General features: G+C 40.7%; 1 protein-coding gene across 2 annotated transcripts in view; it reads left to right on the top strand.

The window, feature by feature from the left end:
- LOC149319923 (phospholipid-transporting ATPase IB-like) overlaps nt 1–16,939 on the top strand; it is a 498,345-nt gene that overhangs the window by 267,514 nt on the left and 213,892 nt on the right. For both annotated transcript variants that reach the window (XM_089512598.1, XM_089512599.1), the window contains exons 26-27: nt 5,283–5,466; nt 15,737–15,847. In XM_089512598.1, coding sequence (XP_089368724.1) covers nt 5,283–5,466; nt 15,737–15,847 — 295 coding nt within the window. The remainder of the gene's footprint in view (nt 1–5,282; nt 5,467–15,736; nt 15,848–16,939) is intronic.

Below are 16,939 nucleotides of genomic sequence, written 5' to 3' on the forward strand. Positions count from 1 at the left end.
GTGTGTGTGTGTGTGTGTGTGTGTGTTGTGGGCATTTGGGTCAGTGCAGGTTATGATCTGCCCTTGGCCCCATTTTCAACCCCAAAATGCAAGGTGATGCATCCTGAATCCCCCACTCCTTGCCACCCCAGAATGCCTCTTAGACATGTAATAATAATAATAATAATAATAATAATAATAATAATAAATTCCTCACCTCGGAAATGCCAGAAAAGGATGTGATTGCCATGCATTCTTTTTTGCTCTTAAAAGCAATTCAGGGCTACCCCTGAATTCCTTAGAGACAGTAGCAAAAGCATGTATCATTTTGCCAATTTGCCAAATTGACAAGTGCAACAAATGTAACATTCAAATTGTAGCATTCATTCGGAAGTCTTGCCCTTTGCAACATTTCCCCTTTGCTGGTAGAGAGCAAATGAAAGGGAAAGTGAACAAGCTGCTAGCCACGTTCTATCCATCTATATATCTACCTCAAGAAAAAAAAAACATGCACATATTTTGTCAAAAATAATTTTAAAAAATATAAAAGGGGGAGGGAAGGTGCCTGATGGGAGCTCCGTTCGTGCCCTGCCTTTGACTTGAACTGAACTGACCCCTTTCCTCCTGCTACCTTCTCTTCAGAGGAGCTTTGCCATTGCCTTCCACTGAGGCTGAGAGAGAGTGACCTGTCAGTTTTAACTGACCCATGGAATCAATTGGGAATAAAAGGGAAATGCAGAGCAGGCATTCTGACTGTAGCATCTGCATATAACACTAAGAATAATAATAATCCAGGAGCAAGAGGAAATGAAAGTAGCACAAGCAAGCACACAGACATGTCACCCAAAAAATCATGCGCATAGATTGTCAAAAAAAGAGAGGCTCCTTCTGCAGCCTGATTTCTCTACATCCCTCCTCCGGCTTGGCCCCACAGCCCAATTTCCCTTGGCAATCCTCCTCTTCCTCTTTCCTTCTGACCCTCCCCTCCCTCTGAGCTGCCCTGGCTCCTTCATCCTCCTCCTCCTGCTCCGTTATAGAATGCCCTCCATGGATCCCTTCGTCCCACGGCTCCTTCATCATCATCCTCCTCCATCTCCATCACTTTCTCCAGTTCCCCCACCCTCCCTCTGACAGCCCTTTGCAGCCCCCCTTCCCCTTTTAGCTTCCTGTCAGATTCCCCTTTTTCTTTTGGCTCTTTCCTCCTCCTTCTCCAATGAGGGGAGGGAAGGCTCTGCCCTCTACCCGCCCTCTGACCTTAATCCCTCCCTGAATTTGCCCCCATCATGATCGGGGGCAAGTTCAGATTTCGTGGAACCTGGGCTTTTTCAGAAAAGATGGATTTTAGCCCGAATCTCAATACCCCACACTAAAGGGCATTTCCTTGTGCATGCCTTGAACTGGATTGTGACAGAATCGGGCCCAGTATGAACTTCACATGCAAGGATCGATTTCAAAACAGGGGTAAAAGGTAGTGTGAATGGGCCCAGAGTCATAGTCCAACATTCAAACCACTACATTGAATGTAGCCTGACCAGGTACTAATATGGAGGTACTAACTTTGTCAGCATTGCAATAGTATCAGTACCAGGTCAAAACTTCTTTGTTTCACCAAAACATTGTAAGATCAGCGGACTGTTTCTTTTATTGTTTCTGTTGCTTTTCTACAGCTTGATGCCATGTTTGGATTTCTTAGCACCTTATGTATTTTACAGTTTTAGTTGTATTCACGCACCAGCCTGCTAACAAGGACAATGCGATTTTAGGCTGCATCAATAGAAGTATAGTGTCTAGATCAAGGGAGGTAATAGTGCCACTCCATTCTGTTCTGGTCACGCCTCACCTGGAATATTGTGTCCAGTTCTGGGCACCACAATTCAAAAAGGACATTGAGAAACTAGGGTGTGTCCAGGGAGACTAAAATGGTGAAGAGTCTGGAAACCATGCTCTATGAGGAACGACTTAGGGAGCTGGGAATGTTTAGCCTGGAGAAGAGAAGGTTTAAGAGGTGATATGATAGCCCTGTTTAAATACTTGAAGGGATGTCATATTGAGGAGGGAGCAAGCTTGTTTTCTGCTGCTCCAGAGAACAGGACCCGGAGCAGTGGATACAAGCTACAGGAAAAGAGATTCCACCTCAACATTAGGAGGAACTTCCTGACAGTAAGGGCTGTTCGACAGTGGAACACACTCCCTTGGAGTGTGTTGGAGTCTCCTGCCCTGGAGGTCTTTAAGCAGAGGCTGGATGGCCATCTGTCGGGGATGCTTTAATTGAGATTTCCTGCATGGCAGGGGGTTGGACTGGATGGCCCTTGCGGTCTCTTCCAACTCTATGATTCTATGATTCTATTTATATTTATGATGAAGTGGTTTTGAAATATTGTAACAAATAGATAAATATGGCAGAAGCAAATTGATTTAAGGTCATGGAAAGAAAATGAGAGCCAGCATGTTATGGAGGTTTGAGTGTTGGGCTATGATTCTGAGGATCGGGGTTCATTTCCCCACTTGAACATAAAAATCTGCTGGGTGATCTTGAGCAAGTCACACTCTGTTGAGCCTCAAAAAATGGCTAATGGCAAACCCGTTCTGAAGAAATTTGCCAAGAAAACCCTGTGGTTCCTTAGGGTCACCATAAGTCAAAAATGACTTGGAGGCACACAACAACAACAACAACAGGCACCTTATTATAGTTACTTGTTGTTACTTGTTTTCTCCGGGGTGCAAGCATGACATCTTTCTCATTATGTTACCTAGCTCTTCCTCCTCCTCCTCCTCCTCCTCTTTTTAATGAAGGTGCTAGTAACTGAACTTGGGGCCTATTGCATGCAAAGTATGGGCTAGGACCTCTTACGAGGCATATGGAACATCATGCATAGCAATCTCAAAAATCCCATGGAGTAAACTGTGAGGAGCTGCTTTCCAAAGCTATAGCCTCAGCTCCAAGATCCATGTGCCTCTAAGTTAATTACTGTGTGTGGAGTGTGTTTTTGAAGAGCAACAGCTCTTTGCAGTATCCCACAAATCCCTCATTGAATGCAAATACATTTGAGGCCTCAGTCCTGACATCCAAAATAATAACCCAATTTGTTTTCATTTTTACCTTGCTGCGGCTTGCATGCTGTAGGCTTTTCATAGCTTCAGCCGTTAGGCTGTAGTTAATTCTGATCCTTCGCCTCATTTACAGTATCTTTTTAGAACTCTTAGCTCCAGATGGCAAAACTCGGTGAGAAACAAGTTGACCATCTCTGTTAAAAGGTTTCTTTTTAATAAACAGGAATCCTTTACCATTCTCACCCAGCTACCTTGCTCATACTCCCAGCAGTATAATCTGAAGGCATTCAGATAAGAAAACGATTAAGCTCTGTTTTTCTGAAATAGAAGAAGATGCAGAGGAAAATGCTTTATTGTGGAAAAAATAGTGCTGCTGATGTGGGTGAAGGTAGTTGGCCCCCTACTTGGCTGACTGAAAGAGCACCTGAGGCACGTAACTGATGTGCTCCACATATGTGAGCCCCTGTTTTGGCTCCAACTCTGTCTGGAATTTTTACTTTATGGGTTGTAGTGTGAAGTGAAGCTAGACCATCATTTTGGCAGTAATTTCTGTCATCAGAACTCATAAATGTTAGAATTTTAAGACTAATAAGTTTCAGTGTTCCCTCATTTTCAAATTACAAATTGCTATCCTTGATGTGATTGTTAGTAACATTGGGTGTGGCCAGTTTATTTTTGTTTTGGGTCATTCTTTTCTCTAACATTTCAAGATGAGGGTTTAATAGCCTGGCCCATTTAGAATTCCATGCAAAATAATAATAATAATAATAATAATAATAATAATAATAATAATAATAATAATAATTTCGTAGATACTTGTAATGCCTAGCCAGTGATCCCTGATTGCTACATTTGTCTTCTGAGTAAAAGCTTTTCCAAAGATAAAAGTAAGTACAGGAAGACTGATGTTGGAACTCCGCATTTAATTTAATGTACATTTAGAGTATTCTGTTTCTAACTAATGAGAAAACCTTGTAGATGATGGCCATGTTGGCTGACAGTGAGGACTGTTGTATTCCAGCACATGGAGAAGTACCAGAATGGATAAGATTTCTTTGGGATGATTGAAAGCGTAGCCATGCTGCAGAATTAAAAGCATGACTCCACTTTAACTGTCGTGACTCTATCTTACAGAATCCTGGGATTTGTACTTTGGTAAGACACTAGAGCTCTCTGACAGAACAGGCTGAAAACCTTACCAAACTAGAAATCCCAGGATTCTGTAGGATAGAGTTATGGCAGTAAAAGTGGTGTGAAACTCATTTAATTTTGCAGTGTGGCTACATCCTGGGGTGTGCAAGGAAGTTAGCTTGATTACTTAATGGTCTGAATGATGAGTTGGCAGAAAACTGTTAACCAGGCCAGCCTGTTTCTGCATCTAGCCTAGTACTACCTACTCCAATAACATGCACTAGTTCTCCCAAGCCATGGTAAATGGTGGCACCCAGGATAGTGTTAAATACAGCCTGGGTTTAGTCTGAACTTTAAAAGAGCTATTGAAGATTCTGTACTTTATTTCCCAGATAGGTCCAATGCCATACATAGCTACTTCAGATTAAAACCTGGCGTTCATTCACTGCCCAGTTTGATATTCAAAGCCCCAAGCAGAGGATTTTTTCATCCCTGTTACCAGAGGTCCTTTACATGTGGTTTTCTACACACAAACCATGATTTGTATTTCTGAGATCCAGTTTTCTAATCCAAGACCTCACTTCCTTTGGGATCATCCCCATGCAGAGAATTTAAACATGTTTCTGTACATCAGTGGGGGCATAGCTCTGGTTTATGAAATCTAACCTTGTTTTTTGTTTTGTTTTTGAATTGGAATCTGGGAATTTGGTTTTAAGTACATGGGGTTGGATCTAAACTTATTCATACTTAGATCTGGTCCGTTGAAATAAGTTAGATCTAATTTGTTCTTTTAATCTCAATAGCATGACTAAGTCTAGACCAAACCCTAAATTCTGGATCCAGAATTTTATTTCAGTACCAGAAATTTACTAAATATTCTTATTTTTATTCAGTATTTATTTACAGCAATACTTACAGCAGCAGTACAATGTTCTCTAACTAGGGGTGTGTGTGTGTAAGATTTGGCATGGACCCTAAAGCTTTAAGTGTTGGATAAGGAAACTTTCCAGTAACTGCCCTTTTTATATGTCTAAATCTAGATTACAGCTGTCCCTTTTAGAAAGACACACATAGTTTAGTGTATGGGAAATAGTCTGAAGTTTTTCTCTTCTCCTTCCTAGGGTGTCTCCCTTGCAGAAGTCTGAAATAGTAGACATGGTAAAGAAGCACGTGAATGCCATCACCCTGGCCATCGGCGATGGTGCCAATGACGTAGGAATGATACAGACGGCTCATGTTGGAGTAGGGATCAGCGGCAATGAAGGCATGCAGGCGACCAACTCCTCCGATTATGCGATAGCACAGGTTAGAATCCCAGAAGGGAGGCAGCTGCTTGTCCTGTTGAAAGAGAGATTGGCTGCATCGGTAACATTAACACCTCATTACTGACCTAGAGATTCAGATTTTTCTTTCTCTTTCCTCTGAGTCTGCTGCTTTGAACCAGATACCCCTTAAGTGCTTGGGATCCCTTCCATAGTATTCAGCCATGAAGCATCTTCTCCAGAAGGTTTAGGTTTCTCCCTCTGTTTCTCACATTGCTTCAGATCCCAGTAATTGGGAAGAGGAGTCACTCATTACAGCTGTCCAAGTTCAGCTAATGACAGTTTTTCTTGCTGTTGGCTTGGACACCTGTTGATGGAGTGTATTTTCAGAAACCTTCAGTGCTAGTAAACTGGCACTCATTTTTATTTCAGTTATTTCAGGTAAATACTATGAAGAATAGTTGTTCATTTCTATTCCATTTCCGCAGTTGTGGCCCATAGGGATCAGGGAAGGTTGATCTGGGATAGATGAATGATCTTGCCATTTGAAAAAGGGTAGAATCAACAAGGCTTAGTAAAGTATTGCTCCCCCCTTCCAAAATATTCTAGTTGTCACAGCTAGGAGTAACTGGGAGTAATCCAAAAAAGTAAATACTTGAGCATCATTGCTCCAGAAAAACAAGAAAAATTACTATCCTTTAAAAAAAAAGGTTGGCAGAGTGATACCTTAATGAAGATCTCTGTAATAGCTTCACATTCAGAAATAAATATCATACCAGTCATTGTGGAAGTGTAAAAATTTGAAATATTTAATATTAAAACATGTTAGTTTGATGCGTTACCTTTATGCCAACACTGGAAGAAGCAACTTTACCTCTGAAGAGAGAGAGGCAATCTTATCCTTTTACATTGCAGTGGTGAACACTGCTGAAGCTCCAGTTCAACTGTTTTCAACTGGTGTCAATACTTAAACATGGTTCTGAATCTTACTTTCACTCATGGACTTATGCCCAAATTTCAAGCATAGAAAAGTGAACACTGAAACTGGAAGGGAGGGACACAGATTAGGTATTTTTAGTCATAACTAGTTATAGGCCCCATACAGACAGGCCAAAATAAAGCTGCTTCGGGTCACTTTGGAGGTATGCTGTTTAAATGATGCATGTGTCCTAAGAATTTGGAAGCCATGCCAAAGCCACACTCCAGTCCTAAGGACTGGAGCAGAGCTTTGATGCAGCTTCTGTGTGTCATTTAAACAGCATACCTCCAAAGTGTGTCATTTAAACAGCATACCTCCAAAGTGACCTGAAGCAGCTTTATTTTGGCCTGTCTGTATGGGGCCATAGTTATAGATCTAAAGAAATACCTCATAGATAGTTACTTGTTTTGGTAACAAAAGTGAAAAGTGGCTTTTCACTTTCCCATTTCTCAAAAGTAACAAAAAGTAACCAAAACTTTAAAATATATGCATATAGGTATAGTAGGGATAAGCCAGCATTTTCTTTCTCCACCCTTCAGTAGGGCCATACTTCCATGAGTAAAAAAGTAACCAAAAATTAGTTATATAGCCAAAGGTTGAAGTTATGCTCATTAAGTCGAACCTGTAATACGTCCTTGTTAATATCTTTTTAGTAGGAGAACGATCTAAGTCCAAACTAACTGTTATTTATAGCTAGTTACTTCTGAGCTATGGGATTTAAGCAGCTATAGGGAAGGAGTCTCTTCTAATCTCCTCATTGTTATCCAGAGGTGCCAGTGAAAAACCCCTTCCTGTTTTTTTCTCTCTCTGATACTCAAGGGGTGACAAAGACTGGAGTCTATTATCATTATGGTCAAACATTAATAGCTTTCCAGTTGCAAAGGGTTTCTTGGTATTAATGACCTTCTAGAAGACTTTGTGTGTTTGTTTGTGCCATTGGCTGTGAAGAGCTGGTGGACCCCATCAGCAAAAGGAGTGGAATAGCTCTCTGCTGTTTACTATCTGGTGCATCACTTGCCACCAATAAAGTTTATGCTATAGCAGTAACATGTATCAGTGTTCAACATTGGAAGAACTCTTGAAGAAGCCAAATACAGACAGAAATTAAATGAAATGAAACAGTGAAATTAAGACTGTGGTCTGATCTGCACTGCAGAATTAATTTATTTATTTGGAGTATTTATACCTGGCTCTTCAGCCACAAAGGCTCTGGGAGCAGCTTACAAATTGTTAATTAGACAGTTCCTTGCCCTCAGGCTTATAGTCTAAAAAGACATGACACAAAAGGAGAAGGGAATGGCAGTGGGGAAGGGGATCAAGTCTTCTCATCTCCCTCAAGTCTTCTCTCCCTTTGAGGCCTGGGCAATGACAGATGGAGTGGAGGGAGGGCCCTTCTTCCTTCTCTGGGCTAGGCCTGATGGAGCTGGGCATACACTGCTTTAACTGCCATAGCTCCTTCCTATGGAATCCTGGGGTTCGTAGTATGCTGTGGCATCAGAGGTCTCTGAAAGAGAAGACTGTATATTTCACAAAACTACAAATCCCAGAATTCCATAGCATTGAGCCAGTTAAAACAGCATCAAACATCATTATTTCTGCAGTGCAGATTAGACCTTTGTGGGAAGTTTGCCAGTTTATTCCAGCTATAAGTTTGTACTTTCACCATGTGTTTTGCCACTAGTATTTTTTTCTAAGAGCAGGTGCAATGTAGCAGTTAGAGCAGACCCTGGTACCTTCCAGATGTTTTAGAAACACCTTCTGTCATCCCTGGACATGCTGGCTCAGGTTGATGAGAACTTGTAGTCCAAAACTTCTGGATGGCACCACATTGGGGAAAGGTAGATGGGTGGGTATTAATAGTCCTAAATTAAGATACAAATCATTTGTGGAACTCAGTGAGGCAATCTGAGGTCAGCCACTTTTCTCTTGACTTAATCTATGACAATGTTGTGAAGATAACATGGGGCATGGGGGCGGGAAAATCATGGAGGAGAGCTAAAATGGAAGTGTAAAAATAAATTTATGAATGCATTTGAAGCTAGCATACATGCACAATCCCGACTCCTATGGACTCCTATCTTTTCTCTGTTTTCCTGCCCAGCCTATCAAATTTGGAAGGAATTTATTTGTGTGGGAAGAGGAGGGTAGATGCTAAAGATATATCAACTATGGCCATGCTGGCTCCTGATGGTTGGAGTTGTAGTCCAGCACATCTGGATGGCAACAGATGGGGAAGACTAAGTTACTGTAGAACAACACCTATAGGAATGTCAGAAGATAAACAGTCCACTGTGGGAATGTTTGATTTACTTTCATGCCAACACAGACAGAAGCAGTGGAAGTATAGAATTTTACTGGCTCTTTAAAATCAGCATGCTGCCCATTTCCTTGGGTTAATTCTAAGGCTAATTCACTGTTGAATATAAACCTGAATTGCTCATGGTTACTGTGAAATTCTAGGAGCTGTAGTCCAGAAAACTGAACTTGGAAGTAACAAAGTATATGTAATGTAGTTATTTCCACTCCTATTCCAGAGCAGCTAAAAGAAGCACTGACCCCCTCTACTCTCTCATCCTCCCAGTTTTTAGGGTGAGCAGGAACAGCTATGCCTGCCAGAATTTTGTAAGTTCTTTGGCCTCATTTTCCTTTGCTTCATCATTTACATCTTTTGTTACATGCCCCTAAATTTTACCCTTGACTTATCCATGGGTCATGTAAAAATCCATAGTTTTAGCCCCCAAACCTGCCCTCAACTTATACAGGAAGTCAACTTATAGTTCAGTATATACTGTACATATCAAAAGTAATGTAATGAATTGGAACAAAGTTATTTGACTGGTATAAAATTTACTTTAAAAAGTTAGTTTATAGGAGCATTTTGACAGGAGTTCTAAGCAATTTTCTAAAAAGTACTACATCCCAGTAATGATCAGTAGCAAGAGTAAGACCATGCATTATTGTTTAAACGTTGCAACAAACAATGGCACTAAATTACATTTTAAAGACTCTGCCAAAAAGGTCACTTTTTCAAACTCCACACTAACTAGTCCAGTGGCTACACAGCTCCTGCCTTGTATAAACTCCTAGTTCTTCCTTTTCTCCTGCAGTCCTAGTGGTAACAGGAGTGACCCAAGAGCCAAGAAGAGACCAATTTTATCAGTGCAGAGACTTAAAGCCTAGTGAATTGAATTTTTGAATCTGGTGACTCTTGTTCAGTGACTCCAGCAGTGGAAGAGCTGCTGGAGTAGTTCTCTGTGCTCCTGAAGGAATCTTGAGCCTTCCCTACTGAGCTTCCAGGTCTGGGCAGGGTTGAATGCCACTGAGATGTTTGCATGTCTTCTTGCTTATTTGTTTATTTCAACATTAATTCATTGTTGTTGTTGCTATGTACCTTCAAGTCATTTTTTACTTATGGCAACCTTAAGGCAACCCTATCACATGGTCTTCTGAGGCTGAGAGTGTGTGATTTGCCTAGGGTCAGCCATGGGTTTCTGTGGCCAAGCAGAGATTCAAACCCTGATCTCCAGAATCCTAGTTCAATGCTCAAACCACTATACCATGCTGGTTCATGGCACGTTTATATTCTGCCTTGTAACATAAGCTTATGGGTAGCTTACAGTGAAATCAATTTAAAGAATTTAAAATTTAAAACAATAGAAATAATTTAAACAATTTAAAAACATATGAAACAACTGAATCATTTAAAAAATTAAAACTTTTTCAACATATGCATGTATACAGATTTGGATGAAATCATGAGTTCCCCAAAGGCTTTAATAACTTGATGCTGTAATGAAACCAAAGTTGGTGCCGTTTGGATCCCCAAGGAAAGAGTATTCCTCCACTGGGATTGCCACACCCAATAATTGTTATTGTGTACCTTCAAGCAATTTCTGGCTTATGGCAACCCTAAGCTGACCTTATCATAGGGTTTTCTTGGTAAGATTTGTCCAGAGTGGGGAGTTCTCTTTATCTTTCTCTGAGGCTGATAGAATGTGACTTGGCCAAGGTTATCCAGTGAGTTTCAATGGCTGAGTGAGGATTCGAATTGTGGTCTCCAGAACCCAGAGCTCAAACCACTGCGCCACACTGGCTCTCTTAACCAGGTAATAAATACCCTCCCCTATGTGCTCACACAGTGTGTTCTTCCCAAGTGTATCTCAGGTGATACCTAAAAATGATGCCACGCATGGTATAGTTCAGAACATGCTGAAAAGTCTCAGACAGATCATAACTTAAAGGAAAAGTGTGATATCTTGAGTCCACCTTGAATCCCTGTACTGGGAGGAAGGTGGGATATAAATAAATAGAATAAAAATAATAATCTCTTGCTACCAATTAACTTTCTTAGATTTTTTTTATTTTAAAAAAAGCAATGGAAGGAGGAGAACAGCATCTTTTGAAAACATTTCTTTCCTTGAGGTCACAATGCTCTCTGCCGCTCTTCAAACAAAATATAGAAAGTTCTGAGGCAATTCAGAAATTGGATGCAGATTTTATTGTTATTCAAAGCAGGAAATATGTTATGCTCAAGGATCACTTATATTATACAACTGTTCATAAAAATAATTATTAATTGAAAATTTGGCCTCATGTTTCCTAAAGAAGACTAGATTATGTTCCTTTTCTGCCTTTCACATCATACATTTTGTTGAGCTAATGAGCACTGGCAGTTTTGGGGATGCCTGAGGCAAGCCTTGTACAGACACCACCCATGTGGTCCTAACAACCTTGTGATTCCTCCTACAAGGTGACAAGCACTACGGGGGTGATTAGGGGTTGCATAGCATGTTATCCTTTCATACACTTCCAGAAGCCCTTATTGCAAAGTTGAGTGTGAGATAGACAGCGAGAGGATAAAAATGAAGGAACATTGTTCTACTAGTATAATTTTATTTCTTGCTAGAAGGCATGTGAAGGAAAGCTTGTTGATTGGCATATCAAAACCAGAGCCTGGATAAGTTACTTTCTGCACTGCAGTTCCCAGAATCTGTAGTCTAGAAAAGGAAAATTGCCACAATGTGGTCAAGACAAACAAAACCATATTGCACTGTTGCGTGCATCAGTCTTGTTCAGTGGTTGCTTCCTTTCTTTTCTGTCAAGATCAGCCACACTTTGGACTTTAGTGTTTTCCAGAGTTTATGCTGAACTGTTTAACATATTGAATGGTCCATTGCAAGATTACTTGAATTTTGCTACTGAATGAGAAAAAAACATCCTCAGAGCAAAAGTGGTACAGTAGATGATGTGTTAGATTTACATGGGGTGGGGGTAAAGAGTGGAGGCTAAGTTCAGATCCCTGCTCAACCATGAAATTGAATGGTCCTGAGAAAGTCATTATAATTCATTCTAACTCATGTTAGAAGGAAACTTTTGGAATGAAAAGGTGGCTTGCTGATTTTTTATACAAAAGACACTTGGAGGAAGGATGTAAATGAAAATACAGTTGCCCCTCCCTTTTCGGGGACTTGGAGTCTGTGTTCTCACTCTTCATTGGAGGGACAAGTGGAGAGGAACAAAATGAAAGTGTGCACCTGGGCACAGTCCCACACATGCCATTATTTTCAATGGGACTTGAATACTTGCAAGTTGCCATTTTCACAGGGGGGGCAGGGAACGTATTCCCCTGGGAATTAGGAGGGGCTACTGTAATTGTTAGTTTTTGTAGAAATCATACATTCATACTTAGGCAGTCTTCAAAATGGTACTGAAAAATGTAAGGAACAGTAATTAAACAATCAGTTGCCCAGTGCATTTTAGTGGAAACCTTCTCTAGGGGTACAGTAATTCCATTTGTTTAGTTTTAGTAGGTAGGCATAATTTTTCTACAGATTACATTGCAAGTTCATTAAAGTTTGCTATAGTTTTCAGTACCCGTTTGAGGTTTTCCTCTTTCTCTTACTCTCATATTTATGGAATTCCCCCATCCTAGCCCCATAACAAATTTGCATAGACCAGAATGACCTTGGAAGCTAACCAGAGTCAGCCTTGATTAGTAAATGGATGGGAGACTGCCAGTGAATACCAAGTGCTGTAGGCTATATTTCAGAGGAAAAAAACTGGCAAAACCACCCATGAATGTTCCTTGCCTAAGAAAACCCTACGAAATTCATGGAGCCACCATAAGTAAACAGGCAATTTGAAAGCATGAGCATACACACACACACACACAACAATTGACCAGTTTTGTCATCCTTTTCAGATTTATGTGGAAATAAGCCTTACCAAACAATATAGCACTTACATTTGAGTAGACATGGATAAGATTACATCTTTTTGGTTGTAATTCAGTGCATGCTTACTCAGGAGTTAAACCACCCTGAAGCTACTTTTATTTAATTCAGAATGAGTATGCATCATACTAGATTTTTAGGCTGTTGATTTCTACTAAAAAACATTTCATTCAGCTTTGTCAGAGCTTAGAAGTGTTACCTGTCAACTGCCAGAATCTAGCCGGCATGGCTTCTGGAATTCCATACTTCTGTGCATTCTAGGCAGACCAGCTGGAGTTTTTTTTTCTTTTTCTTTTTTAGTATTACCTGACCTGGATTTTAAACTTCCACTATTTTAAAACAAGCTCAGCTCTTTTTGCATCATTTAGTGACTTTTGAGCAGCCATTTCTGAACAGGGATCCACAAAGAGCCCTGACCTGTGCATAGAATCACCATATGCCAAAGGTATGTCAGCAGTATACCCTGGAAAGCTCAAAAATTGTTTTAAGCTCACATAAAGAATAAGGAACTGTGCTGCAAAGAATAATTGCCCAGAAACCTGGACCTTGGGGAAAGTTTCTGAACTGATTCATAAGAACATAAGAAGAGCTCTGCTGAATCAGCCATGCTCAGTCTCTAGCATTCTATTCACACTTAAGCAAAATGGATGCCTTGGAAAATTACAACCATGATGTAAAGACAATAGTGCAAGTTAGCTTCCAAAAGACAGAACATTACAAATAGAAGCATGTATCTTTAAAAACGTGCAAAAGTTGGGATCAAAACAGTTGTAAGAGCCAGCATGGTGTAGTGGTCTGAATGCTGGATTGTGACTCTGGAAACCAGGTTTCAATTTCCAGCTCAGCCAAGAAACCCACTGGACGATCTGGGGCAAGTCTCATGCTCTCACCCTCAGGGGAAGGCAAGGCAAACCTCCTCTGAACAAATCTTGCCAAGAAAACCCCATGATGGATTTGTCTTAAGGTCACCATATGTCAGAAATGACTTGAAGGCACACAGCAGCAACAAACTAGCAACAGAATTAAAATAATTTAAATATTGATTTGAAACTTGGGCCCTAGACAGACGTGCTGAAATGGGTGAGGCGGCAGTGATACTAGGGTTCCAGATCACGCAGCAACCACATGGTCCGGAACCCGAGTATGCAATGGTGGCATCATGATGGCGGTGTCCTGTCCACATGGGCGCCGCCATCTTGACGTAAGGGACGTGCGGGTTGCCATAATTGTCCACTATTACCAGGGGCAAAATGTAGGACAAATTTGAAACCAAACTGTAGGACAACTGCAAGACAAAACTCAGCCCAAAATGTAGGACATTTAAGGTCCCCCAATTTTCTTAAATGTCCTACATTTTTGGGCTGAGTTTTGTCCTGCAGTTGTCCTACAGTTTGGTCTAGAATTTGTCCCACATTTTGTCCCTGGTAATAGTGGACAATAATGGCAACCCTACGGCGGGCGTCTGCACATCGCTGCAAGTCCATTACATCACGACTGCGCCAATGGAGCACTCACGACATAACCTGGGCACCGCTAAAAGAACCCAGAAAACTGGTTTCTTTTAACTCCAGAGGGACGTCGCGCAGTTTGGTGGCTGCAGCGTCCCTCTGGAGTTAAAACAGGCGCTTGCAGACCGCCATTTTCTGGTGGTCTGTACTGCGCCAAAGATTGAAAACAGTACTGTGGCAAAAAAACAAAAATTCCTGAAGGCTTGCTGGAACAGAAATGTCAAAACCTGCTCCTAAAAAGATAGCAAAGTAAGAGCCAAGCCATCCTAACTGCCCTAGGGAGCAAGTTTCAAGGTTTGGAAGCATCCACAGAGAAGGCCTTCTCCTACGTTCATGCCAAATGTGCCTGTGAAGGTGATGTGATAGAGGGAGAATTAATTCCCCTTAAGACCTTAACTCTCAGGCAAGCTCATATGGGAAGACATGGTCCTTCCAGTAGCCTGGGTGGGAACTTTATAGATTTTTATAGGTCATAACCAGCACTTTAACTTGTGCCAGTAACAGGCCAGCAGCCAGTAGAGTTGTTGCAACAGGGGAGTTGTGTGCTCTCTGTAACTATCACCCATTAGCAATATGGCTGCAACATATGAGGGAGATCACAAGCATAACATGAGCACAATAGTGCCTTCCCACTCATATTCTCCATACATTCTCCATGGAGGCATGCTGATTTCAGTGTGAGAAGAAAATGTAAGAAAAGTTTGGTAACCCAATACATTACAAAGTTAAAAACAAAATGTAGGTGAGATTTAAAGACTACAATTAAATCATGGCATTGGCTGGTATAAATAGCATTGGACCAGTGATTGTGCTTTTTGCACATTACACAAGGACAGTATCCTAATCAGGAATGTTAGCCATTGTTAGGTGCTGGTGGTTGTGGTGGTTATGACATTGTGCAGGGTGTTTAGTGGAGGCAAGGAGTCCACAACTGCACACAGCCCTGCAGGTACATGCTGGGGTGTTGGTGTTTGTACAATAGATTGTGATATTTAGCGTAGCATAGTTATACTACACAACTGACAAACAGGGATCTAAGCCCATGAGATTTTCACATCCCTAATATACAGGATGTCTTGGAGGTCTCTTATTAATTGACTCGCCATAACTCAAAACCAACTTGAGAAGATTAACAAGAACCGCCATCATGACAGCTGATCTCTGACAGCCTGCAGCATGTTCTTGACTTAGTATTAGAAATGCACTCAGTGAGCATAAATGTTGAAGGTGAGATGGGAACAAATATAATAATCAGAATCCACTCTGAATTTATAGAATTAAAAGCACACACAATGTAATATCAAGAACCAGTGTGGTTCAACTACAACTGAAGATAAGGGTTTCATTTCCTGCTTGGCCATGGAAACCCATTCCGTGATCTTGGACAGATCAGACACTCTCAACCTCAGAAAGCCTCATGATAGGTTTTCCTTAGGGTCGCCATAAGTCAGAAATGACTTGATGGCACACAATAAGAACAACAACACTGTAAGAACAACTGTTTTAATCACTAGTTAATTTCAGTGTCTTCCACTTTATAAGGAAAGTGATACAAGCTCATTCAGTTATTGGTAATTTTTTTTCTTTCCTTAGTTTTCTTATCTGGAGAAGTTGTTACTTGTCCATGGAGCCTGGAGTTACAATCGAGTGACAAAATGCATACTTTATTGCTTTTATAAGAATGTGGTTCTGTATATTATTGAGGTAAGTTTCTTGTTTTAATCTTAGTTGATTATAGTAACTGGACATGATCATTAAATGCTATATGGCATTCTTCATATATGTATATGCATATACAAGTTAGGCTGCTTACAGTGCAGCCGCAGTATGAAAGAGTCAGAGCAAGGCTCAGATAAATGTTAACCACATAAGTGTTAGTAATTTAAAATGATTTCATTTAAGTCTCAATTGAGTAAATAATTACAAATATGTACAAAGTCTTTTTTTTTAAAATGTTTGGGATGAAAAGAACTTGAAATTCTAAAGAAATAAAATATGGCAAAAGCTGACACTGGCAAATTTATCCATCTAGCGCAGAACTTCAAGTGTTCAAGTCTGGTTTGAATTAGTGTCTATTCCACCACGTAAACTGTCTTACACTGGGCCTGACCATTGGTCCATTGAGTAAAGTATTGTTGAAACTGATCAATAGCAGTTTCCCTGTCATTTAGGGAGGATTATTTCTTAACCTAGAGATTCTGGGGGTGGAACCCAGGGCCTGCAGAGCTGGTGTTAACTGAGCTACAGCCCTTGTCCCTTGCTATATGGACCTTATCACACTAGACAAATTCTGCTCAGAAACAGGATTTAAAAGTAGAAAAAACCCACAAATGTGGGAGGTTTCTCAGATGACATTATGCATCTGTAAAAATTTCCTGCATCTTTGGATTTTTTTTACTTTTAAAACCCCATTTTTGAACGGGATTCGTCTAGTGTGATAAGGCTCTATGTGGGGCACATATGAGTGATCCTTCCTTTTTCTACTTAAAATCACAGCATGGTTCACTATAGTATTCTTCTTGTCTGAAGAGTAGTTATACAAAGCACTGTGTAACCCAGCTGCACTGGAATGTCATTTTGAAGTCAATTGTATCTGTTTTTGAATCATCTTACTAATGTGGAGGCAATTCTACATGATGGAGCTTGAGAATAGCCAGACTTAGAAGTTACAGAGGGCTACTTTTAGAAAGGGAACACACTTGGGTTAAATAAGCAATGAAGAAATGTCTGGGGAGGGGGGACACCCAGTGCCCTCTGTCCCCTCCACTTTAGATCTCCAGGGTCATATTTCACCAT

This window comes from Sceloporus occidentalis, unplaced genomic scaffold, assembly GCF_023333645.1.
Source record: "Sceloporus occidentalis isolate IW3139 unplaced genomic scaffold, rSceOcc1.0.p SCAF_2, whole genome shotgun sequence".
NCBI lineage: Eukaryota > Metazoa > Chordata > Lepidosauria > Squamata > Phrynosomatidae > Sceloporus > Sceloporus occidentalis.